General features: G+C 41.5%; 2 protein-coding genes across 4 annotated transcripts in view; one reads left to right on the forward strand and one right to left on the reverse strand.

Annotated features, from left to right (window-relative positions):
- Nucleotides 1–8,361, forward strand: part of klhl29 (kelch like family member 29) — a 276,011-nt gene extending 267,650 nt beyond the window's left edge. For 2 of the 3 annotated variants that reach the window (XM_023348256.1, XM_023348257.1), the window contains 2 exons: nucleotides 4,026–4,170; nucleotides 6,962–8,361. In XM_023348256.1, coding sequence (XP_023204024.1) covers nucleotides 4,026–4,170; nucleotides 6,962–7,145 — 329 coding nt within the window. In that variant the 3' untranslated portion in view covers nucleotides 7,146–8,361. The remainder of the gene's footprint in view (nucleotides 1–4,025; nucleotides 4,171–6,961) is intronic. The other variant, XR_002754055.1, reaches the window with a different exon arrangement.
- A 190-nt stretch (nucleotides 8,362–8,551) lies between these two features.
- Nucleotides 8,552–24,627, reverse strand: part of atad2b (ATPase family, AAA domain containing 2B) — an 86,848-nt gene continuing 70,772 nt past the window's right edge. Inside the window, exons 27-28 of the mRNA XM_014468483.2 lie at nucleotides 22,824–22,952; nucleotides 8,552–13,007 (exon numbers count right to left, since the gene is read on the reverse strand). Coding sequence (XP_014323969.1) covers nucleotides 12,966–13,007; nucleotides 22,824–22,952 — 171 coding nt within the window. The 3' untranslated portion in view covers nucleotides 8,552–12,965. The remainder of the gene's footprint in view (nucleotides 13,008–22,823; nucleotides 22,953–24,627) is intronic.

A 24,627-nucleotide genomic window follows, 5' to 3' on the forward strand; every position in this document is an offset into this window, starting at 1 on the left:
CACCATCAACATACCGTGCCCTTCATTCTATAATCGAAAATTGATTCAGTTTATTTCCCTCCCATCAGTCTATATGCGGCTCCTCACAATGGCAAAGTGCGTCGACTCCTCTGCACATCCTTTACTTTGCTGCAGCGATGGCCTTGTATCTTTTTTTAATGACTCTGTATAGGCTTCGCACAACTTTAGCTCAGAGTCATCTGCCATTCTTCTGAAACTCTGAAGCTCAGTCTGGCAGGAGATTGTCACCGCTCAGCCTCTTTCACAGGGAGCTTCACAGAGTTCAGGCCTGGACTTTCAAGGTGTCGCGTTAAAACTTTTCCACCTCTCCCAGCAGCTGCTCTATTTCTCCTTTCATAGTGAAGGAGATAAGAAAAAAAGAAAACAATCCCTGCTTCAATGTTTCTGAAACTTTTTCTTTGAAATCCTTCATTCTGACAGACATTTAAAACCGTTGTACTGCAGGACCTTGGAACAACTACGTTTATTTAGAAAAGTGTTTAATTTTCACCTGGAAGTTAACATTTTTAAGGGTGCATTCACACCAGCCCTGGTTAGTCCACTTCAATCAAACTCTAGTTCATTTGCCTAGAAGGTCCGGTTCATTTGGGGTGGTATGAACGCGCAATCAAACTCTGATCCGAACCAAAGAAGTGAACTCTGGTCCACCTACTAACCTAAATCTCGGCTCAGTTGAAGTGTGATTCAAATGCATATGTGGATGCAAGTGGGCCGCAGACTGCTCCAAAAGCAGGAAACGAACTGTAGCGCAGGGCATTCTGGGTAAATAAAACCAAAACGAGCATGCGAGTCTAGCGCCAGCAGTAGTAATGGGTCTCCAACTGCTAAAATCTGACCCAACTCCATTTTTGTTTAGATTTTGTGAAGGAGAAAGTTGCACTCATGTCTTCTGAGGTTTTCTTCAGCGTTTCTTGGTGCAGCGCCATCACAGGCGAGGAGGGGATGAATCCGTTTTTCAATTAGTTTGGATTGTTCGACACGGTGAGTGTGAAAGTGAACCACACCAGCTGAAAATGCAACACATGTTGCAAATTCAATCCCCAATCGAACCGAGTCTAGCGGACTATCAGGTGTGAGAACACCTGAAATTTGTTTTTGTCCGAATCTCCTAGAAAAGTTGGAAATCAGCGTTGGAAATCAATTATGCCTTGTCCAATGGACATGCACTGTTTTTTAAAAATATATTTATGATGCATAAAAGAGAAAATGGTGCTAGAATCCTCTAATAGCAGTCATTTTGAGTTCGGCAGAAAATTATAGCAACACAGGATTATCCTCATTTATGCATCAAAGGATATGAAAAGCAGAATCGTGGGTGCTGCTGATTGATGTGTTCATAGAACAAAAATGATGAAGTTCTTGCAAGCATCAGTAAACTTTGATCTGAGTAACTGGAGAGGCAGCCCAACTACCACCAGTGGTAATATGGCCCTGGTCCATTTCCTTTCAGGCACTTTAAAGGCTCTGAATTGTTATTGTGTTTTTGCCCAGATCTGTTTTTGACAGCCCCATTGCACTGTCCAACTTGTCACGGTTTTTCTCTCACTGACTCAATCAGTGAGCCCAGATGGACGGCAGTCAAGTTGGAGAAGCTGAGCATGAGAAAAAAATTAAGGTCGGATCCACCAACTATTAGACACGACTCTCTCGGTACATAAAGACGTCTCAGAGAGGAGAAGGAAGGACTTTCTAACCAGGTTATTCAACCGTCTTAAATATTGATGGAGTGGCTAAATAAAAGAAAAGCGCAGGGTACAAATTTTCAAAAATGGGATGTGCACTTATGCAGTTACACCAGAGATATACGCTCGATAATCCATACCATGAATCTAGCTTTATGATCGGTGAGCTTGTGCATTAAGACTGGTGAGGTCTTAATGGGTCACCTGGGTATAAAGTGGATGGCATCAGGAATTATATTTTTGTTGCACACAAGAAAGTGAAAAAAAAGTGTGACTTCTGGATGGAGCGGTAGGAGGTGAGCTGTGACAGAACGACGGCTGCTAGAGGGAATTTGAAGGTCAACAAGATGGGAGTCGGAGACGGTATCTGGGTAAAGATGTTTTTTTTTGAGAGTTACCAAAATGAACAGAATTATAAAGGGGAACGCTAGAGGATCAGCTTGGGTTTGAGGGATTTGGGTTTGGAAGCCAAGACTGAGATGGCATATGTACTGCATGTGAAAAATTACAGCAAGTCCTCACCTTTCATTGGGAATCATTACAATAAACATGGTCAGCATTGGCATTTTTTGTCAAAACCAATTTGAGATCAATAGAAAAATATGCATAGGTACTCTTGTGAAGTGAAGCCAAGAGCGAACGTTTTCTGCATGTGCTTTCCTGACGGTTTTCTCTTGAGCAAACAAAGTTGGTTTTCTTTAGATTGGTGTGTGTGTGTTAAACCAGATTCCAGCCTTCAAATGCATGCTGGCATAAATCTGGCTGTTCTTAGAGAACATTGGGAAAAAGCCCCAAGAAGACCCACTTGACATTTACCTTCAGGCCACCATGTGGAAGTCGGGGCAGGCACATAGAAGAAGGTGCTCTGGTCAGATGAGGCCATGGAATTCTGAATCTATGAATTTTACACATAAGAAGCTGGAGTGTGACAGCTTACCTGTTGAATCAAAACGCAGGCAACCGCTTGAGTAAAAGCTGGTTTGTAACAGCAGGCGGCATTCAAAACTGAACTAAAACCATTGAAATAGGGCCAAGTGTTCGGCAGGCAGCCATGATGTTCATAATATGCAAGTGGATGAATCACTTTTAACTTTTCAAACTTTTTCTTCACCGCCTTAGTGAGGGGATTTCTGGCTTTAAGTGGAATATCAGGATAATCATGCTTCCTTTTGAGTGATTAATTAATTATATATAATAGCTACAACAGCAGTAACTTTTTTAAGCTCGCTACCTGCTCAAGATGTTGGTTTGTCTAGAAGCCTGAAGACACTAAACTGAGATTGTTTGCACATCGGCAGCATGACTGCACGCTCTCCGTGTGAGCGTGATAGCAAAGTGTAATTAGTATTTTGTCGGAGCCTCCCGTGCAGTAATGAGAGGAGCAGCAGAGGTCCCTCTGACCTCTTGATCTGACCTGTTAATTAAACATGTCAGACTGCTCTGAGCTGCAAAAAACAAAAAAAAAAAAACAGAGGCTGCTCCCGCTTCCTGCGCTGCCGTTATTGAGACCCAACTCGTCCCGCTGTCTGTTTTCGAAGAGGGATGTCAATCCGTTGTGGCGGAGCGTGCGAGGACGACGGCCAAAACGTCTGTGCATTATTCATGCTGCCTGTAAATTGGCCAGCCGGAGGAGCTTCTCCAAGTTTGAAACACTCCTTCCTCCGTCTCTCTCTCCGGCGCAGAGGTGCCGCTGCCGCGGAATTCCAGGTTTCCAGCGGCGTCGTTGGGCTCAGACCACCGTTTCGTTTTGTCCCGACCCCCCCATCATCTATAACACCACAGCAGGCTGCTTTCATGTTTGTTATTCTCATGTGCTGTATACTGAGGAATACATCCCTTTATCCCACCTGTTCACTCATGTATTGCCAATACATATGCTTTTTTTTTCTTTCTTTTTTTTTATATATAAATCTGAGAAAGTGCCAGTGGGTCTAATGCAATTCTGAATTATTGGGACTTGGCTAACTCTGCTATATTGCCTCCGAGCCCAAACAGATTTTGAAGCAGAACCCAATAAAGCCTCGGTGATTCATAGACTGCATTTATTCTCCTGTCTAGGTATCCATTATGTTTTAAAGCAATCTTGAGAGGGGTGTATCTTTGGAAGTGATAAGGTGAATGTTGATGATGATTGTTTTTCTCATTCAGCAAAGGTGGAATAAAAAAACAAATTGAGGCCATTAAACTTAATGGAAATGTCTGCTGGGTGAGAGAATGACATCCAAACAAAAGCTCTGTGTTTTCTCTCTCTCTCTCAAAAAAGAAAAATAATCCCCTCTTCTTCCTTTTCTCTCTTCTGTTTGCCTCCTCGCATGTCTTTAGATAACAAATACGCCCCTGCGGTGAGTCTAAATGGTTTTATATTCATTCTGGGAGGGGCCTACGCTCGAGCCACCACTATCTACGACCCGGACAAAGGCAACATCAAGGCCGGACCCAACATGAATCACTCTCGGCAGTTCTGCAGGTAAGAGATAATTAATGTAGTGGGCGCCAGATGTGAAAAGGGGAGTGTGGAGGAAATCCCCAGTGTTGGGAAGTGTGAAGGTTCCTTTAAAAGCTCTCACAGCAGCTCTGACCCGCGCGACGCTTCAGAAGCCCACTCTGACACGACTGCAGAACTCTGGGCTCATTAGCAACCCGTCAGTCTTTGCGTTGGCACGCCGGTAAAAAGGGGGGCTGAGGGGGTTTGGGGAAAATGTACTCGGACCATTTAATTAAAACATGAACAAAAAGCCTGCTGTGGGCCGACTGTGTTTTCAGAGCGATGCAGTTCGGCGGCAAAACTTCGCCCTTGGTGGGGAACAAAGAAAGAAAAAAAATCTAATCCGCAGGCTTGATGTTTATATATTTATTTTAGATTTGCTTGAACGGTAATGCTGCTGAAAGAAAACAAACTGTTTTTTTTTTTGTTTTTTTTGAGTGAATCAGTTCTTCAGACTTTGACCATTTGGGTTTTATTTGCAGCATCAAAAAGCTTTTTCTTAGTTGTCTTCAAACTCCACAGAAACAGTCGGGACACCCTGCACCTCTGGACATGTAGGAGTGGAAATATTTTGTGTTGTTAAAGAGGGAAAAAAATCGACTTTCCCCTCCATTTATGAGCACATAATAGCATAATAAATGAAAATGAACAGCAACGGGATCACACCCTAATATCCTCGTCAAGCCGAGTCACTCAGACGTGCAGTTTTACCAAATAATAATCTCACTTTTTAGTTTTTTTTTTAGTTTGTTTTGTTTTTCTTTTTTGTAAACATTGACGGGGGGGATGAAATGCATTTGGGAGGCAATTAAAGACTGTGATCTTATGGGCAGAATGTGCAACATAAATCATGTTGTCAGAGTTATTGATAAGCTGTAGCAGCACACGGCAGGCAGCTGGTTCTGCTACATTTAACTAAGTCTGACACAACCGGGGAGGAGAAGGAGGCGAAAACAACAAACTCGCTTTTGTGGGGGTGAGGGGGAAATCAGCCTGGCGGGTCACCATGCAGGACAGCGGCACCCCTCCGCCCTGTGCCCTCTCTCCGCTGGATCAACTGAGCAGATTCAGCCCCTCTGTAATAATCTTCCTGCGTCCTGGCTGCTCGGTGGATTCTTGCTCGTCGTGTTTTTTCTCTTTTTTTTTTTTTTAGCATGCACCTTATGTAAATAGAGATCGTTCCAAAGCCCGATAGGAGTACAAAGCTCTAATCAGCTTACAGCCCAAGTTTTAATCCTTTCCACACACAAACTCCTGCTTCAGTTCCTCGTATCAAATGGAGCACATTTGTACAGATATTTGCCTCTTTTTTTTCTTCTTTTCATTCTTGTGCCCTTAAGAGGCAGTGTGATTTTTGCTTTTGTTTCCTGCACTGGGGCTGCTTGCTGTTGTCAGATGATTGCAGGCACAGCCGCCAGCATCCACAATCAACACGTTTGCGTAGACGAGTGTCTCTGTTTATCAGACGATCGGCTACATGAGCTGCGTTCCTGCTGCCAGGACTCTGCCAGGCCGTCTCCTTTCAAAGCCTCACATAAAGCTACTTATAGACACTGATGACCTCTAATCGCTGCTGTTTTGCCCTGAAAACCTGCTGGCTTTAAAAAAAAAAAAAAGAAAGAAAGACAGAAAGTTGGATAAACGTTTGCAGGAACAAACACGAAGTTAGGTAACGGCGGTTTCCACATCTCGGTGACAGGAGCAGACCTTTCTGAGCCTGCTATGAACAGAGACGAACAAAAGCAGCTTGTTTTCACTTAGCAACCCCCGAGGACGACCAGCGTTCACCGATTCTGAGCAAAATTTATTGGCTTTTTTCTTCTGTTAGTTGAATGTCACCTCTGCACCCGAGTTCATGCATTCAGCTTAAAGTTTTTAACTTCACACAGAAGAAGATAAAAGAAAAAGATTTGAAAGAAGGTCAGACGGACATAAAAATCTAACTTTATGCTCTCTACAACAGTCTGACATTTCAAGTGTGATGTTTTTACGTTCATGAAATATTTACATTGGCTTTTAAATCAGCTCCAATATGGAAATCTTAAATTATAAAATGTAGTCCAAATAAACTGCCAGAAACATTTTCCAGGAAACCTGGCTGGTTTTCCAGGGCCGCGCTTTAATCTCGCGCTTTAATTTGCAATGCTGGAACTGAGGCTAAATCAATTCAAAATTTACTTTATTAATCCCAAAGGGAAAGTAGGTTGTTCTTACGGTTATTACTTTAGAGGTTATTTCATGCTTGTTAATGTTGCTGGCTTTGGGCAGGAAGGATCTCCTGTAGCAGTTAGTAGTACAATGATTCTGAAGAAGCCTCTGACTGAAGACAGTGTTTTATGATGCGTATGTGATTGACACACGGACAGCAATATTTCTAAAACAAGTTGGCACAGTTACTCCCTTTTAGATGACTGTCAGTCAATTTTAGGGTTGTTTTTTAGGGATGAATCAATGAGAATTTGGGCCGATATATAATATCGGTTATCGCTCATATCGGAAAACCTTTCCACACCTTAAGAAAACACAACCCCGCTTCACCACTGCTTCAAGTTAAAATCCCCACAATCCTTTGCTGCATCATGACCCTCCTCCCCTCCCAGAAACAAATGGCAAGAAAATGAAAATAAATATCGGTTTTTAATATCAGTCCAGTTTTATTCATAGTACCGATGCCGATATATTCTGCAGCAATAAATTTTTTTTTTTTTTTTAGCATGAACCAATCAGAACGCAAACCACTCTGATGTTTGACTATTGTCTCCCTGCTTCGCAGTGCCGTCGTCCTGGACGGTAAGATCTACGCCACAGGAGGCATCGTGAGCAGCGAGGGTCCCGCCCTCGGCAACATGGAGACGTTCGACGCTTGCACCAACGCGTGGACGCTCCTGCAGTCGCTGCCCTGCCCGCTCTTCAGACACGGCTGCGTGGTCATCAAGAAGTACATCCAGAGCGGCTGACGGTAGCATACCGGGTCGCAGCCAAACCACCAGCCGAACGATGTGCGATGACGGCAGCTCAGAGCCGGGTCTGTCGACCGTTTGGTCGGTTTGCATCGATCCGCACGGCTAACCCTGCAAACTCACACCCGCCCCCCCCTTCTCTCGTGAAACAAAACCCTGTGCAGAATGTACCACATGCTACTTAGCCATGCCAGGTGACGATGCCTAACCTCGAGTGCTGTACGTGTCATGGTAGTAGTTCATCCTCTCATCCAACAGGCACAGGGACCTTCTTAGTAACTTAACGGTTTATTTAAGTGGAGTTGTCTGGGTTTGTTTCTTTTTCAGTTGCGTCTCTGCCAGATCGTTGTGAATCCTCCACTATCCCCTCGCCTCTGACCCACTCTGAGCTCAGTGAAAGCCATCACCAGTCCATGCTTTTTGTCATTTTCATTAAATTCCGTTCACCACATCTGGGCTCCATAAGACGGCTCTGACATTTACATGGCTGGGAGGAAGCACGACGGAGTCGAGCGGGGCCGCTTTCCTCGTCATCTGCGGGTCGGAGGGGGTTCCTTCTCGTCGCCGTGTCAGGAAGCGAGGTCCTTGTATGGGGATTTACGAGGTAGTTCCAGAACCAGACTGTGAACCCTCCGTGACCCAGTTTTTGTTGGGGTTTTTTGTTTCGTTTTATATTTTTGACGAATAGTTAAACACAGAAGCTGGTCGAATCTGGGTCACATAGGGTTCACCGCTGAGATTTCAAGATTCGTGTTGGAGTTGCACAAGAGGGAAATCGTCGGAGCTTTCCTCTACCTTTACTTTCTGGGACAAAGATGACATTACAGCAGCGAGGAGGAATTTCTCTTTCTGTCGCCGTCTGATCTGATACTGAAGGTGGAGGAGAAAAATAAAGCACAATATTCACCTGTGACTGTTATCATACATGTTATCTGTTGATTCATGGGTCCTCATCTTCCATCAGCCCCCACCCTATGTTCTGATTTATACAGTGTGTTTCATTGCAGCCCACACATGATGGTGGGTTGATATTCTGTAAATACAGGAAGGAAATATGTATATTTTACAACCTGAAAGCAATTCTGTATAAATGTTTTTAGAAAAACAAGAAAAAAAAGACTATTAGGATGGATTCAACATATGTCTGCAAATCTGTACCCAGAAAGGAGAAGCTAACAATTGTTACTATTAAACCCTAATACATATACAAGAACATGGGTATATTGTCAAGTTTGTTTCTGTGAACAGCATGTGTAAAACTTGAGGCCCTGGGGCCAAATTTGGCCCCGTAGACTCATCTACGAGACATCAAGTCCCTCCACTTTTTGCAAACCTACGAAATCACAATTTGTTTTCTCAAAACTGGCCAAAAACATTGCGTTTAAAAAAAAAAATCATTTCTCTTTTTAATTTTATTTGCACCTTTATTCAAGTATATCAACAGCAGTTTATTGAGAAATACAGTAAATTTCAAATATAACTTGCACTAAAGTAACATTGTGAACAGGTGTTCAAGATACACAAAGGAACAGAACCGACCGAGCTACAAAACGTTCTAACAGAACCGTGGAACAAAAGAGGGGGGGGGGGGGGGGTACAAAACAATTTAGGGATACAACAAACTATTTTCCTTCTCCATACTGGACCAAACAGTCTCTTCTACCAGACAAAAATTGGTTTGTTAGTCCGAACTGGCTACAATTTATAAGGAAGGAAGGAAGATCACAATGTATGACATTTAACAACCCAGATTTTTATGTCCAAATGTAAAATTTAAACCATAAAAAAAATAAAAAAAACGACTTTTGGCAGAAACAAAGTGATCAACATGACAAAAAAAAAGGATCAGTCTGGTCAGGTTTTTTTTTTTTTTCCCCCCCCACTGTGATGCATAAAGACAGAAACTAACTTAACTGTTCTTGTGCTAGTCTCATCCAGTATGTCACAATCTGCAACCACTCAAAACATAATACAATAAATTATATATATATATATAAAAAAAAAAAAAAAAGCTGAAAGGGCATTTTGTCCGATGTTGAACCTGAGAGACCTGTAAACCCTTTAATCCCCCCCACAGACGCCAAATAAACCTGCTACACAAACGCTACAAACACGCGTAATGCTCAATGAACGTTAACTTCATGACGTACAAAAACAATTTTCATGAATATTAAGTGTAAAATATTTCCTAATAAATAGTAAGAATGAGATGAAAATCTGCAGGTTAAAAAAAAAGAAACAACAAAAAAAAAGACAAGGCAACAGATGCGGAAAATGCTTTCGGGAGGGAAGGAGGAGGAGGAGGCGGATCGGATCGAGGAACCTGAAACTAAAGCTTTAAAATACAGTCCGTGTCATATCCTTAATGCAATCATCATCTGGCTCAAATTCAAAACATACAAACACAATCAGAGACACAAACAACTCTTGGGTTACTGCAGCAGCTGCGGTTTGGACTCGTCTGGTACCGAAGGTGATACTGCGGCGGGGATGTTGTGACAGTACTTTTTGGAGCGAGAAAAAATAAAATAAAATACTGTTGCGCCCAGTAAACAGATTCCGCATTTAAAATAAATTAAGCTGAGGTAGCATTGTTTTTTTTTTTTTTTCCCCACCCTCTCCGCAGTAGTCCAAGTACTAACCTGTCATCGCCAGTTTTGCATACCGTCTTTGCTTTCGTCACCAAGGGTTAGAGGGGGAAAAAGGCAGACGTGAGCTTGAGTTAGAGCTGACCCGAGAGGTTCGAGGATTGCTTTGAGGGAAAAAAAAAAAAAAAAAAAAAAAAAAGAAAGAAATGGGGGATAGAGGGGAGGCCTTCTCCAGTCCACACCTGCTCAGAACATCTTTAAAAAAGCATGAGAACACCGATAAACCTTTATAAAGCTCCAGTAAGCACCTTAATTTACCACAGAAAGAAGAAAACTTTTACTGCGACGGCCAGAGATGAGAATCCAGCTTCTCTAATCTGCTGATAGAAAAGAAGAAGAAGCTAAATCATGTAGCACACTGTAAGTAAAGAGGGGTGGGCACTGCCTAGAATGGCCTTGTTCATTATGAATTCCCCATGCATGCAAAAACAATCTCAATTCAAGCAAACTCTTTTTTTTATATATATATATAAAAAGAACAAATAAAAGGTAACAAAACACATTAAAAAAAATAATAAAAAAAAAAGACGGTAATGACCACCGAGTATGTTGAGTTTAAAACAGACGGCTAGCGAACGGGCGCCGTCGTGTCAGCACCTTTGGAGGGAGCGGGAGAACGGTTGGCACAACAAAATCCTCGGACTCGCGCCGTTTGATTCTTGCATATAAAAGACAAACTCGTTACAGGTGGAGGCCAACCTCGGCCGGCTGGCCCCGGGGCCTGATAAGACGTGAAATCCTCGAAACGCAGGAACGAAACTTCAAGTGTCGCAGACGCATCAGGGGAGTTCCTCTGGGTCTTTTTTTTTTTTTTTTAAATCCCATCTCTGTCGCTCAGGTCACAGTTGAAACTAACATGTTTTATTCAGTCTTTAGTTTATATCTTTATAGACTATCCATGGTTAAGACCCTCCATGTCTAAAACTAAACTGAATCTGTTCCATCAGGGTTTAAAATAAGGCACACACTAGGCAGTGCAACCTACAAGTCGCCTTCCTATCTGTCCTTCCAGGTCCTCAGTCAGGGGTGTTGGTGGGTACAATCGATGGGGGCGAGGGGTATATTGGGTGGGAGTGGGCAAAGCTAAAGAGAAGGGAAACATATGGGCTTAAATTTGGCCTAAATATTTTGTACTTTTACATTTTAGCGTGCCTGGGAAATGAAGGTGTGATTCAATTTTGTCAACATCCTTTTGCACAAAAAGTACGTTTTAGAAACAACTACATTTTTTTGCCTTTGTTCAATAACTACATTGAAATACTTAAATTCCATATAGTTGGAATTTGTACGGTAAAAGCATTATTTAGTTTAATCCGTTTCTCACATGGCTCCCGGGTTGCAGTGCATCATGCTGTATAACTGTGACTCATCAAAACAGGCCTCAACATGTGCTTGGTCACATTGTACAAGAACATCCTCTTCAGATTAAAATCGACCAGAACCGCTTTAACTCAAGCGCAAACAGATGTGTTTCATAAACATCTTTATCAAAACAATTTAATAATTATAGATTTGATCACTTTTCCGTTTTTGTTTTACAAAATATTTATACAATTCTGGCACCTTTGAACCTCTGTAGAAAAGTCAGCTGCCCTCTGCATGGGCCTCTTTAAGTTTAAAGTGCAGATTTTGGCAAATATTTTATACACCAAGTAACCAATCAGCAAATTGCTTTGTTTGAAGATAGTACATACTTCATAAAAAATGTAATTCAGAATCCAAAATGGCATTTCTACCTACACTGAAATGTTGATTTGTAATGATTTGTAATCCGAGTATGATTATTATTCGTTGCTAGCAGATGGTGTGAGATAAGCGCCAGGAAAACTTCCTGAACCAAGAAGAGCTAAAAGGATATTGATTACTACAGTTCCAATAAAGCCGGCAAACTTTAAGGTTTTTTGCAACCGGAAATATTTCTATGCAGGTAAAACTTTGTGTGGAGCAAGAAAATATTGAGGGGCGTCGTCGTGTTGCGTTACACAATTGGAGAAAACTAAAAGCTCTATAAACAGCAGGTAAAGTAAACAGTGTCTTCTCTCATCTCTTCTAATTGGTCATTTTACGCGACCACCATCCAATCAGGATCAGCTTAAAGTGTAAACTTCAAAGGCGCACGCAGAGAGCAGCTGAGTTTTACTCATCTGATCAGTTTCACAAAACTGAATCACATATACTATCCCGCCCCCCCAACAGGCATTTTCTCGTAGAAGGATATATAATGTAATTTGAAAGAGCAGAATATTTTAGGCCCGAAATTTGAGCCCACAGAAACATTCAAACTGTGAAGCTATTCAGGACAGGAACTATCTGCTGAAACTAAACTCATAAGGAGGTCCGTCTCCTTTATAAACCCACTAATTCAAAACCCTTGGAGGTCTCCGGGGGGGGGGGAATAACACTTGGCATTATAGCGGTCATCTTTCCACACCAGATGACCGCTATAATGAACAGGACATGATTGCTCCCGGTCCTGCTGTGCCAACCTCATCACCTAACCAATCTCTCTGCGAGCTTTTTGTTCGGGTGGGGTTTGGGGGGCGTTTCCCCCGCCTCTGGCTCAGATATCGAGCGGCTCAAGCGGCTGAAACGGCAGAAAGACTCGGCAGCGTAATAGCGCGGCGATAACTGGCCTGTACGGCGAGGAGTTCCTCCCCCGTTAAGGTAAAGAGGAGGGGGCTGCAACAGTGATTCAGGACGCGGTCGGTCCTCTAGCGCTCCGCATTGACACTTTTGCTGGTGAGGGTCTCGTTAGGTTGGCGTGTGTGTGGGGGTGTGTGTGTGTGTGTACGAGCTGCCGGCTGTGGAGAGAAGCGATGAGACGTCACCCAATTTGTTTTTTTGTTTTTTTTTAAGTGAGTTGAGAAGTTTTCCCAAGAGCAGCATGGATATTAGGATAGCACCCGAGTAGCACCAGGGTTGCCCATCACTGTGGGTGTGTGTTTTGTGTGTGTGTGTTTGGTTGTGTTGAATGGATGTGGATATGGCTAGGTTCCTGAGACGATAGCACCAATGAATGTCCTCATCCTCACAAATCGGGATTGATTCGTGAGTGTGTAAGAGTGTTTTCTGTTTTTTTTTTTATATATATATTTATTTTTTGTTGGTTTGTGAGTCTTTGTGGTCCCAGGCGGATCAGGATCTACCTGAAAAGTTTCTTCTCTCCACCTCACAGGAATGTATCAAAATGCTGGATTCTCTCCTCCATCTCCTGTGACACAAACAGAAAAACACACACACACACAAAAAGAGAAACAGAGAGAGAGAAACAGACACGGATCAGCACAAACCGCTTAATCTCAAGCCAACACAGCAAAATTGGATGTGTGTACAAAAGCATCTGTGCAACCGCCGTTTCAATATTACTTGGAAATTTCCCACAGCAAACAGCTTTCACCATGATAAATGATGTAAAGTGGAGTAAAGCCGTCGCTGGAGTAAGATGGGCGATTTCTCTCAGCGTGAAAACAGCAGAGTTTGACACTGACTACATCTGAGCGGAGCCAGAGGAAGAGAGATGGATGTTAGGCTGCAATAGACCATGATTAATGCCTTGAAGACGTTATGCTGCGTGTGTTCTCTAATCTGAATGGCTGATCGGCGCGCGCGTGACAGACGCCCCTACCAGATATCAATTTCTGCAAAAGTTTAAATATTAAAAAAAATAAATAAAAAAAAAACCTATCAACTTTTCAGCAAAAAGCAATTTTGAGCATCTGAAGAGGGTAGACTTTTTCAGACGAGAGCCGCTCTCTATTAGAAACTTTGAAACTCCCTGTAGAAGCTGGGGAATGACTGCCAACTATAGGCGAACTCTCCAAAGGCCTGGGCTGATGAGTTTTTAATAGTCTTCATTTTCTTTTTATGTAAATAAATTCTAAGAGATCTCTGCATCCAAAATAGACAAGGGGGTTTTAGAACAACATACCCGAGGATTATTGTTATGCTTTTCCAGGGTGGAGAGATTACACAGCCAAGATCATTAAAAAAACACACAAAGAAAACACACATTGGGTGAATACAATTGAATTTTATGTATTTTCTCTAATCAACACAAAGTCAAAATTACACATACAGGCTCACATATTGACTTTAACTTGCCAAAATACGGGTAAAAGCTCCCTACCAAGTTGAATCTCAGCCACACATCCACAGGTTTTCATGTGACAGGGTGAATATTTGACCGTTTCCTTTCAGCAGGGTTTGGTAGAGCTGATTTAAAGTGGTTTTGTTTCCTGGCACATATTCAGCCTTTCTGCATAACATCCACATATTTGACGGGGTTCAGGTCGGGGCGTCGGCATGGCCATTCCAGACGCTTACCGGCAGTTTGCATTTTCTATTCCAAAACTAATTTTGATAGATTTTAGAGTCATCTGTCTTGTGTTCAGATTTCAGCCAACGGATTGAAGGATTGTTGGCTAGCAGCGCCTAACCTAAACTCAAGACAATCCAGACTTGTCGTGCAACTTACCAGAACGGGCCGACCCTGTCGAATGTCGAACTCTGAAAGACCAAGCTCTTGAGAAAAACCTCGTCCGCTAGCATCCACACTTTTCTACCTCCTCTCCTGCGCTCTATTTCTACTCTATCACCTCTGACAGACTGGAGAAAAAGCATCTTCCAAATGCATAAAGATGAACATACCTGACCTCTCAGGTGTAATGTCAAGAAATCCATAAACTAGAAACTGCTAGTTCCCCGATCTCTTTGCCCACGGAAACAAAGAAGAGAATTTTCGAAAACGTTTGTGGTCAGAGGGGGCAGAGATTTGCCACGGAGGAAAAGTAAATGTTCTAAGAGTCCAAGTGAGGCCTTTAAACCTAAAAACGCAGCAGGAACGGTGAAGGAAGGTGGGTGCAGCATCATGCTTAGGATCACTACCATGATGGACCAAGAACCAACTCCAAACTCTTCAACCCTCAAACTAACATGAACGTTTTAACTGGTTTTAGAAAAAGGAAAGTAGCCAAACACAAAGCTGCTAAAAGGACACTGACCTGAAGTTTATTAAACATTTATACGCTTTGCACACCAGGAATCAGATTCACTACATGAACTACCATGTTTGTCAAAGTTTATCAAATATTTAAAACAGAATCATGCCAGAACCTTGTTAATGGTTCCAAAATGTGTTCTATGAAACTTATGACAAGGGCATCACACAAAGAATAGTCTGTGTGAACAATGCATTTTTTTTTAATGTTTAAAAATAAATATACCTGAAATGTCGACTTGTACACTGAAAATCTTATTTTTAGAAATCGATGACGATGTCATCATCATTCCATCATGAACACAGAAGAGACCAAAGGCATCATTAAAATTAAACTTATCGAAGTAATGAATGCATGTAATCTAATAATCAGCAGTGAAAATTGTGAAATTCATTAATTTAATCACTTACATGTCATGATGTAATGTTCATCTAAGGTAAATGCTGCATTGAGCCAGATATTAGTGGTAAAGAACCAGCAGGTCTGTGTATCGCACACACAAATAGCTCCGATGGAGAACAATAGTAAACCTGGAACATGTTCCGATCAAAGCACTACCAGCATGCTGATACAAATATTCAACATTCCGATTTATTTCTGCGCTTTAGCCTGACGCTCAACATCTTGCAGAAGCTTCATACTTACTTTTAGTAACAGGTCTGCAAGTCTCAAGTACCAAAGGAACATAAATAAACTAGCTTGTTCAAAACCAACATGGAGCGTTCCCAGTGCAATAATCTCAAAAATATAAGCAGCGTATTTATTGTTTTAACTTTTATCGCACAAATTAAGCCCTCTGTACTTCTGCCTCAGCCACAGCCATCAACAGCAGGTCGCGCAGACTGTAAACGATAACGGGCAATAAGAGGTAGAAGCGATGCGTGACTGCATGAAATATGACTTATTTAGAAAAATCTAAAAAGGCTTCAGGTCATTAAACACACCCAATGTTTTAGACACATGTATGCTTTAAGCATCTGTGATTTTTTTATCCCCCCCATTTATCACTTGTACAACCAACACCAAGATGCTAATGAGCTCCGCGCTGCTCTGCAGATCTAAAGTTTATCAGCCTTGGAGGCTTGGGACCGCATGGTCTCTAAAGTCTCTACGGCTGCAACGCGTACCCCTGCGGTTGACCAGATGCAGTTACATTAGAGGACTAAATAGGGGAGCGGGCGGGGGGCTTTCGAACACGTTTCCTCAAAGTTAAGGGTTTGTGGCGCAATAAATCCCCCTGGGTCAGACGGAAGCCACTGTTAATAGGTTGGCTAAGGTCAAAGGGTGTTGAGGGAGTTCAGCAATTCACTAGCATGTTAACGCAACACCTGAACGTGTAGCTCTGAGGAAACTAATTCAGATTAGTTCGGGTCATTTTGCTCCTTCATACTTGTATGTTTTTAGTTGTTTTGTATAAAACCGAAGACATTTGAAACCAATGTGTGGAATACAAATTGCGGCTCACTAGCGTCTGCTCGTCGTCTAACATAAAGAAATGTGGCTATCCGACTCACGTAAACATCACACCATCTGGATCAGGAAACATATCAATCAAAGCAGGGCGCACGATAAAAATCTCCAGATAATAATAGTCTACTAACAAGAAGTGACATGCCTGGTTTAAGCAGTCGATGAGTGTTTATACTTAAAATTAATTAAACACAACCGAGCTGCTACCGAGCATCCAAATAGACCTTTACTGATTTGCAACGTCGTCAAAAGTACGAGTACGGGCGTCTTCGGTGTGCAAAATGCAACGATGTGGAGACATAGCTGTGAAATGAGGTACAAACCGCCGTGGGGAATAACAGAGCCATTTATTTAGCCAATTGCTTTACGGCTCTGAACCGGATTTCGTAAAACTACACGGACATCTGCGGTGTATCTGCTGGATTTTATGCAGCCTGTCTTGGTGGAAGCATTGTTGCAGCACACATTTGTATCCGTCCCACCCTGAGACCTCCTTAACTGCACGTTAACGTTCAGGTAATCAAAAACACCCTTACATTTACATGATCCATTCAGATGTGAATCGATGGCATCTCTTTTTATGCACTGGGCTCAGCTATTCGACATTCACAGATTGCTTAGGATCAGACTGGGTGGTAGATATGGTGAGGCGGTACACTGCAGGTCTGAAAGAAGCATTGCAGGAGTATAGTTCAAGTAAAAGGTGTTTGGAGCCAAAAGCAGCATATTTAACAGGGACCCAATTGAGGTGTTTCTCTGCAATATGGAGGAGGATCAAGGCAAGATAAGCTTACTGCTAGACAGCTTCACAAGCAATTGGATTTGTAGGATAGTATTAATACTACGCAATAAAGTAAACATCTGGCAGGAGCATGCTTGTTTCCCTTAACACATCATCCATTTGTGACACAGGTGTTAAATTACCGAAGTGCACCGGTTTAGTTTGAACTCATCTCATGTACCTCCATCAGAGAAACTGATTTTCATTTCCCAGCTACAATTTCCTACAGCTGTGTGTGTCCGGTTGGTTAGCAATGAAAAATCAACAGCGCAAGTGTTTTTTTTTTTCTTCTTCTCTTTTTCTCCCTCTGCCATAAAAGACAAAGTGCTGAAAGATGACAATCTCATGTGTTATTTCTGCACAAAGGGTGTTCTTTCACAAGCCAGACAACAGCTCCAACGATAAATGGAAGGGCTGCATTGTGTTCGCTCCGAAACGGAAAAAACCCCAGAGTTTTCTGTTACATGAAGGTTTTCTCTTTGTGCGCGACTGTTCATCACGGATACAAATAGTCTCAAACGACACTCGAGCCTTTCAGAATCTGTTGTCCTGAATTCAAACAATTAGATTTAGGTTTTTTAAATGAATTTTTAGAGCTCAATTGTTTTTCAGTTCTGTTGTTTGGCAGGGTCGTGGCGACATCAAAAAGAAAGAGACAGAAAGGCAGCGTGTTTTAGAAACAATGAAGACTTCAGAGCGTATTTTAAGAGTCTAAATGTCAAAGCTGGTGAGAAACAAGGAGTTCCAAGGCCATCTTGAAAGTTTATAAAGTTTATAAAGTAATAAAACCCTTAAATTTAGAGACATTTCAATAAGATTGATGGACTGACAGATGAATCTTTAGCAGCTCACGCAAAATCAGCAAAAAAATGAACGAACTTCTACAGAGTTCAGTTAGTTTAAAGGGGCGCATCATAGATCGGCACCAACGTCGTTATCTGCCGATATTCTTTTTAAGACATCGGTACCGGCCCAATGAATAGAACTGGGTCAATATTACCAACCGACATTTACTTTCATCTTGTTGCCGTTTATTTCTGTGGGGGAAGGGGATTGGGAATGGGAGTTTATCATATCATATATACCATTTATCATGGTAAATTTCTTATCACGATTGTTGTCATAGTAAATTTAAATTAATGATCAAAAACCCCAAAACTGTCCATATTGTTGGGATTGTTATTTTTATCCACTGTTTATTCAATAAAGCTAAACAAAGCTAAAACTTTACGTTTACATTGCCCTCCCTCGGAAGAGACGAAATTGGTCACGTGATCTTTGCTTGTCCATGGTGAAAGTGTAGTGAAATTTATATAACATATACGACGACAGAAAATACCGGTTATCGGCCATAACACCAATGTTAATATCAGTAATCAACAAATTTGAATCCCTGTTACTTCAGCGTCATATTGAGCTGTCCCCCTGCACAGATCCAGGTACTTTGGGCCAATCTGAACCAGGAAGTTTGGATAAAAGCCAAGCCGGATTGCCGTGGCGAACAGAGCAGACACAGTTCCTCTTGCTTTAACTGTAAGAGCGCTGCGGTTCACTCCATCTGCTGAAAGGTCAACCCCCTCTGAAGACAGACGAGCCGTGCCTAGAGGACGACGGCAGGGGGAAGTACAGAAGACAAATGTATGGACATGCTCCGTTTCACTCAGCGCTACGATTTACACACAAATACCACGCGCCGCTACACATAGCTATATTAAGTGGTATGTAGCTGCTGACGCCACAGTCGACACGAGCTCCGCCCGCACACCTTCTTCGCTCTCCGGGGAGTTTACAAGAAGAGATGACCTGCTGGGGGAGTCAAGCTGCCTGTTGAAAACACTGGCAAACAAAACACGTGCCAGATGAGCTGACATTTCTGCTCTCCAAACACCAATTTGGGCTGGCAGCATGAGATGAACCCAGACGCGCGCACCCCCCGCCCCCACCTCCTCCAGCGGGCCTGTCGACAGGCGGCACCACCTGGCTGACTGCCTCTCTCTCTCTCTCTCTGCTACTTCCCCTCTCTGACATTCTGACAACCAGCCCTGGCTACCAACGGCACGACACCACCACCATTGCTGGCCCCCTGTCTGCTCTGACATCCTGCTGCAGCAGCAGAGGCACCAGCAGATGACCAGATGGGATTCTGGGAAGCTATACAACAGTCACTTCTGTAAAGAAGACTGTCAAAAGAAATTAGCGGTAAATAAAAAGAAAAGGTCATCAGCATTAGAGATCTGTTCAGCTTTTATCGAGGAGGTGGGGGTGACTTCCTGTAGCAGGGAGGGGTTCCGCCCGACTAGATTTTATATTCTGATCAAATCATCTTCAGCTCAAGTCAAAATTTGGAAACAAAGAAAGACGTTTTTTAAAAATGTGGCATGCCAAACTGGCGGAGTCTTGTGTGGCATGCTCTCCGGGGATCTGTAATGAATCATTTTGGATTTCGGATCCCGTCTCGCCGCCACACGTCTGCATCGCCATCGCAGATCGCTACCTTTTACATGCCCTCATTTATAGTTTCCGCTGTCCTCGTTAGGACTTCTTCTGGTGCCAAGAAAGCTACTGATACAGAAAACACCTCCATCTCAGCCCGATATAAACTGTACTGATGCCATCATTGCTCAGTTCCCACTTCCACAGAGGATTCATATCCTGGTTCTGTCATGATCTCGGATACTTAGTGTATTGTTTTTATTTTTGTGTGTGTGTGTGTCAGCTTATCTCGCTGTGCGCCGTGTGTCTGGATCTAAACTCCTACAACAGGGACGCGTCTTTCCGGACATCTTTTGTGTACCGCGGCTTTTGTGCGAAGGCAAAAGCAGCTACAAAATACACATAGGTAACTCAATAAAAAAATTTTTAAAAATGTTGGAGAGCCGTAAATGTTATTACAGGGTTTTTTTGTGTCAACGTTCAATAGCAGAACTTAATTTGGAGGATCTCTTTTTTGCAGATCTGTGATTTATAGCAGACTTTTTTAAACTAGATTGGATGGATGAAGAAGAGATGACGTCAAAGTTGCTTATTTACACTTTCAGCAGTGGTATAAACAGAAAACTAAAAAAAAAAAAAAAAAAATTAAAACAAAAGTAAAATAAAAATGAACAGACTTATGATGGATAGAACAAAGATGTGGATTGATAGAGGTTGGACAGACATTCCAAACAATAAATAAAACTCACCTAGAGCTGCAAATGTTACAAAAAAGACAACTTATGCTTATTTCAAATATCTACTGCACGTACTTTGTTGTCATTTCTGAAGAGCCACCATTTGGTTTCCATTTCTAGGTTATTAAAGAAAAATGGGATGGATACATTCCCTCCTACATGACGTTGATATTTATGGAAAATTATGTGAAAATAAAACCAAATATTTCTAAAAAAAATACATTACTCGTACATTTACTTTTATTCTGATGTGGAATTCAATTATATAAGTAAGAAAACAACCATTGTGGAAGCACCAACGTGTCACAGGTTGCAGACTCCTGATCGAAACTTATTGGAAAAATTTTCAGAACACATAGAGACGTTCATTTTTATAATCTACTTTTGTATCCACTCAAATGTTCTCTATATTTTTCTAACTTTAAACTCGCTGATCAAAAAGAAGAGGCCGTCTCACTGCAGGTTACACAGGAAAAACCATAACTGATCAAAGAATCTGCAGTGAGCGGTAAAACATATTACAGCATAAAAAAAAGCAGTGTGACGGCAAGTCAGTGTCTACAAAATATCTTGTTCTCTAATAGAATCTCATTTTAAAAAACTGTAGTAAAACAGCCTTTTTTTTCTTAAACAAGTCATTATAGTATCATTAGCAGAATTAACGTCTTGTGATGAGTGTGCTGGCAGCCCTCAGAGATGAGTACCTTTGTCTAATCAGTTTTCAAGCATCACTCTTCATCTTGCCTAAAAATGATCACTTATGGCTTCGAAATACAAAAATGGCAACAAGCAAATGATGCAGAGCCTCCAAACAAAGTATTTTATGAGGTCACAACGTCCTTCACTAATGTCTCGTAGTAATTAATTAATGGGAGCTTAAAGACATCATGCTATTTGTATTTTCTGTAACCCACTTCCCGTGGTACAGAAAATATCAAATTAAATACATGTGCCTTACATTTATCGGCATGCCTGTTAAACTGAGTGTGCAACACATGCAATACAAGCAATGTGTAAAAATCTTAACTAATTCACATATTGATGCTAATATGTGAAACGTACAGAGCATCATTTGTTGGCACCCTGGTAAAGAGGAATGGAAAGACTTTTTAAATATAACTGAAACAATTTTTAATTTACGCATTCCTCTAAGTCAAGTCAAGAGTTTCATGGAATGACTAATGGGTAATCTATGAGTTAAATTTTTCCCTACAGTATGACTAGGATGTGACACAGAGGCTCACTTCTCTTAGGGATTTAACCGCCAGGCAGAACGAAGTCACATGTTTATGCTGCGCAGAAACCAATGGTTAAAAATGTGAAGAACAGATAAACAAAAGCTTACAGCTGGAGAACTGCAGTGGCTGCTATTATTGAACTATCAAGACTCTATTCAAACCTTTAGACACCACACATATATGAAAAAAAAAGATTGCTAAAGAGTGATACCAGGAAAAGAAAAACAAAAGGTTTTCCTCTCTTAACATCATAAACGTAAACCCTACTGAGATTTTTATCTGGAACGGCTTTGGTCAGATGAGACAAAATTGAGCTTTTCAGCACAAAGTACTCGAAGATGGTTTGTAGTAAAATAAAAAATAAAAAATATGCTTTTGTGAAAAAGCACATCTTGTCTGCTGGTTACTATGAGGGAAGGATCCGTGATGCTATGTCTTTCTGGTAACCTTATCAACTCTTTGAAGTGTCAGTTTAAACTAAAATGTAAATAAAGATCTAACGGATTTTGCCCCAAAGCTGGAAATGTAACGCCATTGTGTCTTTTAACCAAATAAAGTAAGACAAGTAGACAAAGAAATGGCTTCCCAGACACCTAATCTACTTTCTTTAAAGTCTCAGTCAACTAGACACAAGTGTCCTATTTGCAAAAGTCTGATTTTTTTTTTTTTTTAAGCAATTATGTGTTAGTATAGAATTTCTTTACCACCAAGTAAATGTTACCAAGTTACAGATTTGATTTTTGGATTGTTTTCTGTGTTATATTATCTTCTCGTAACAAAGTAATTTATTTTGGGGCGTTTCACTAGAGATGCGCAGATCTGATATTGATGTCTGTATTGGTTCTGATATTGGAAAGAAGTTGAGAAAGGGTATCCATTAGAGCAGATCTATTCAGTCTAATTCTATGCTTTGAGCGACGTCATGCGCTATTATTTATTTTACATTATATTTAGTACTCTTAATTGCACTTTCTGAACCATTTGAAAGAAGGTTTGTTGCATTATGTTTTTACATTTTTGACCAAGATAGTCAACCTGTTGTTTTATCAGTTTTGGCGTCTTTATTATTTATTTCAAATTGGCCATTTCACTCCTAATTACACTGTTGTGTTGTTTTTACATGTTTGACCAAGCTAGTGAAGTATTTAAGTGTGCTGATCCGATCCAATTTTCTGTAACGGATCGGTATCAGCCGATACTAAACCTCATATCTGCATCGGTATCGGAAGCGAAAAAGCGAATCGGTGCAGGTACAAGCCTTCAAATTGGGAGTCGATAAATGTAGCTAGCACTGCGCATTTAGCATGTTGGCACCAATATCTGAACACGGGACCAGTGAGATGGGATTCCGGGTGGCAGGGGGGTTCTAACCTGCAGCAGCCGGGTCTTGTCGTATTCTCTGCGGTGCCGATAGATACACTGGCTAAGGAGGGAGTAGAGTCTCTCCAGCTGCTCCACGCTGTAGCCCTCACTCTTCTTTACCACCAAACTCAGCAGAACCTGCAGGAAAACATGTAAACAGAGATGTCACAAAGAGCACAATGTTTTAAATATCATGGAGAGAAAAAAAAAACTAACTCAAACGCATATCCTGAATTATTACCGTGTTTACAGAGAGAGACGGTAATGACACAGACACAGGCAGACAGTCGTACGCGTCTGTATGACCTGGCACGTAAAGCGAAGCCCAGCACGGCGAGTGGCGCTTGGAGATGCGGCATTTAGAAGTCAGAAGTATTCAAAGGCAATTAGGATCAGAGTGACAGCTAATTAAAGCTAATCATAATTAGAACTAAGTTTACATTTCACTGCTACTTTAATTAAAACATTCGGAGCAGTCGAAGGCTCTTCTAATTGACCTGTTCTTCACATTTTACCCGAGTCAAAGTCAGCTACTCTGTGCGGGTTTAGTCAAACGCAGGGCTCATCAGAATGCAAAGGGCTGCGACTGCAAAGGCACAATAATTAATGTTATCACCCCTGACACCAGGCAAACAGGGAAACCTCCACAGCAATAAGCTTGTGCATATGTGTGTGCGCGCGTGTGTCTTTTGCACCCGAGGTAGACAGTGTCCACGTCTCTAAAACAAAAATCAAGGCGATATTGTGATTAATAAGACATGCGTGTTTGTCAGAGCCTTTCATCAATGAACATGTGAGAGGTAATTACAGTGAACAGGGAGGAGGGAGATGTGGGGGGAGGAATTACAGAGGCAAAAGAATGAAAGGGGCTAGCAGTGTATTAATCACTGAACTTCATCTAACAATGATTTGCGGTTAAATAAGAGTGCCTTGATTAAAGCCAACATATGAACAAGCACCAAGAGAAACTTCACTGCCATTTTAGATGAAAATTTGGACAAATCAAACAATTCTTTGCTTTCTCTTTTTTTTCTTTTGTTCCCAAGCACAAACTGTTCCAATCGGACCGGCCGAATTTCAAACCGACTGAATCTTACAGCTGCTACCAACGAAGTCTCAACAATAGCCAGCAGAAGCAAAGCGCCGCTTAAAAATAGAACAGCTGCGACATTATAAATGCAACATTATTATGTCTGAGTCAATTTAAGGAGGAAACAGATTTTGTCCTGGAGCTTTTTTTTCTGGGTGTACTGATTGTTTTCAATAAAGCAACTGCACATTCGTAAGTATTTTGTAAAGTCAGTAACAAGAACATTGTTACCTGTTATAATGGGTCTGATGTCATGACAGGTGATGTCATGACAGGTGACATCACCTGTCATAACAGGTCAATACATGACAGGTGATGTCACCTGTCATGACAGGTAGACACAGGTGATGTCACCTGTATTGACCTGTCATTGCAGGTGACGTCACCTGTAATGACATCACATTACAGGTGATGTCAAATCAGTAATTCAGTGAAATCTGAATTACTGATTTGATTATCTGTGGTTGAAGTATTGAACCTTTGGTTATAAAGCTGAAAATAGCAGAAAAAGACGAAGAACAAAGCATTGGCAATTTATGTTAAGATAATAAATGATAGTGTAAATAGTTTTTTTGTCGTTCGTTTCCATAGTATTTCCCCTACAGAATGAAAGCAACATTGAAAAGCTGCATTTTTAGGGTGTCATTTGACCTTTTTTTTATTTTATATTTTTCCTTTTTATTTTTCCAGGTCAAGAAAGAAAAACTCTAAATATTTGACTTT

Source organism: Xiphophorus maculatus, chromosome 15 (assembly GCF_002775205.1).
Source record: "Xiphophorus maculatus strain JP 163 A chromosome 15, X_maculatus-5.0-male, whole genome shotgun sequence".
Lineage (NCBI taxonomy): Eukaryota > Metazoa > Chordata > Actinopteri > Cyprinodontiformes > Poeciliidae > Xiphophorus > Xiphophorus maculatus.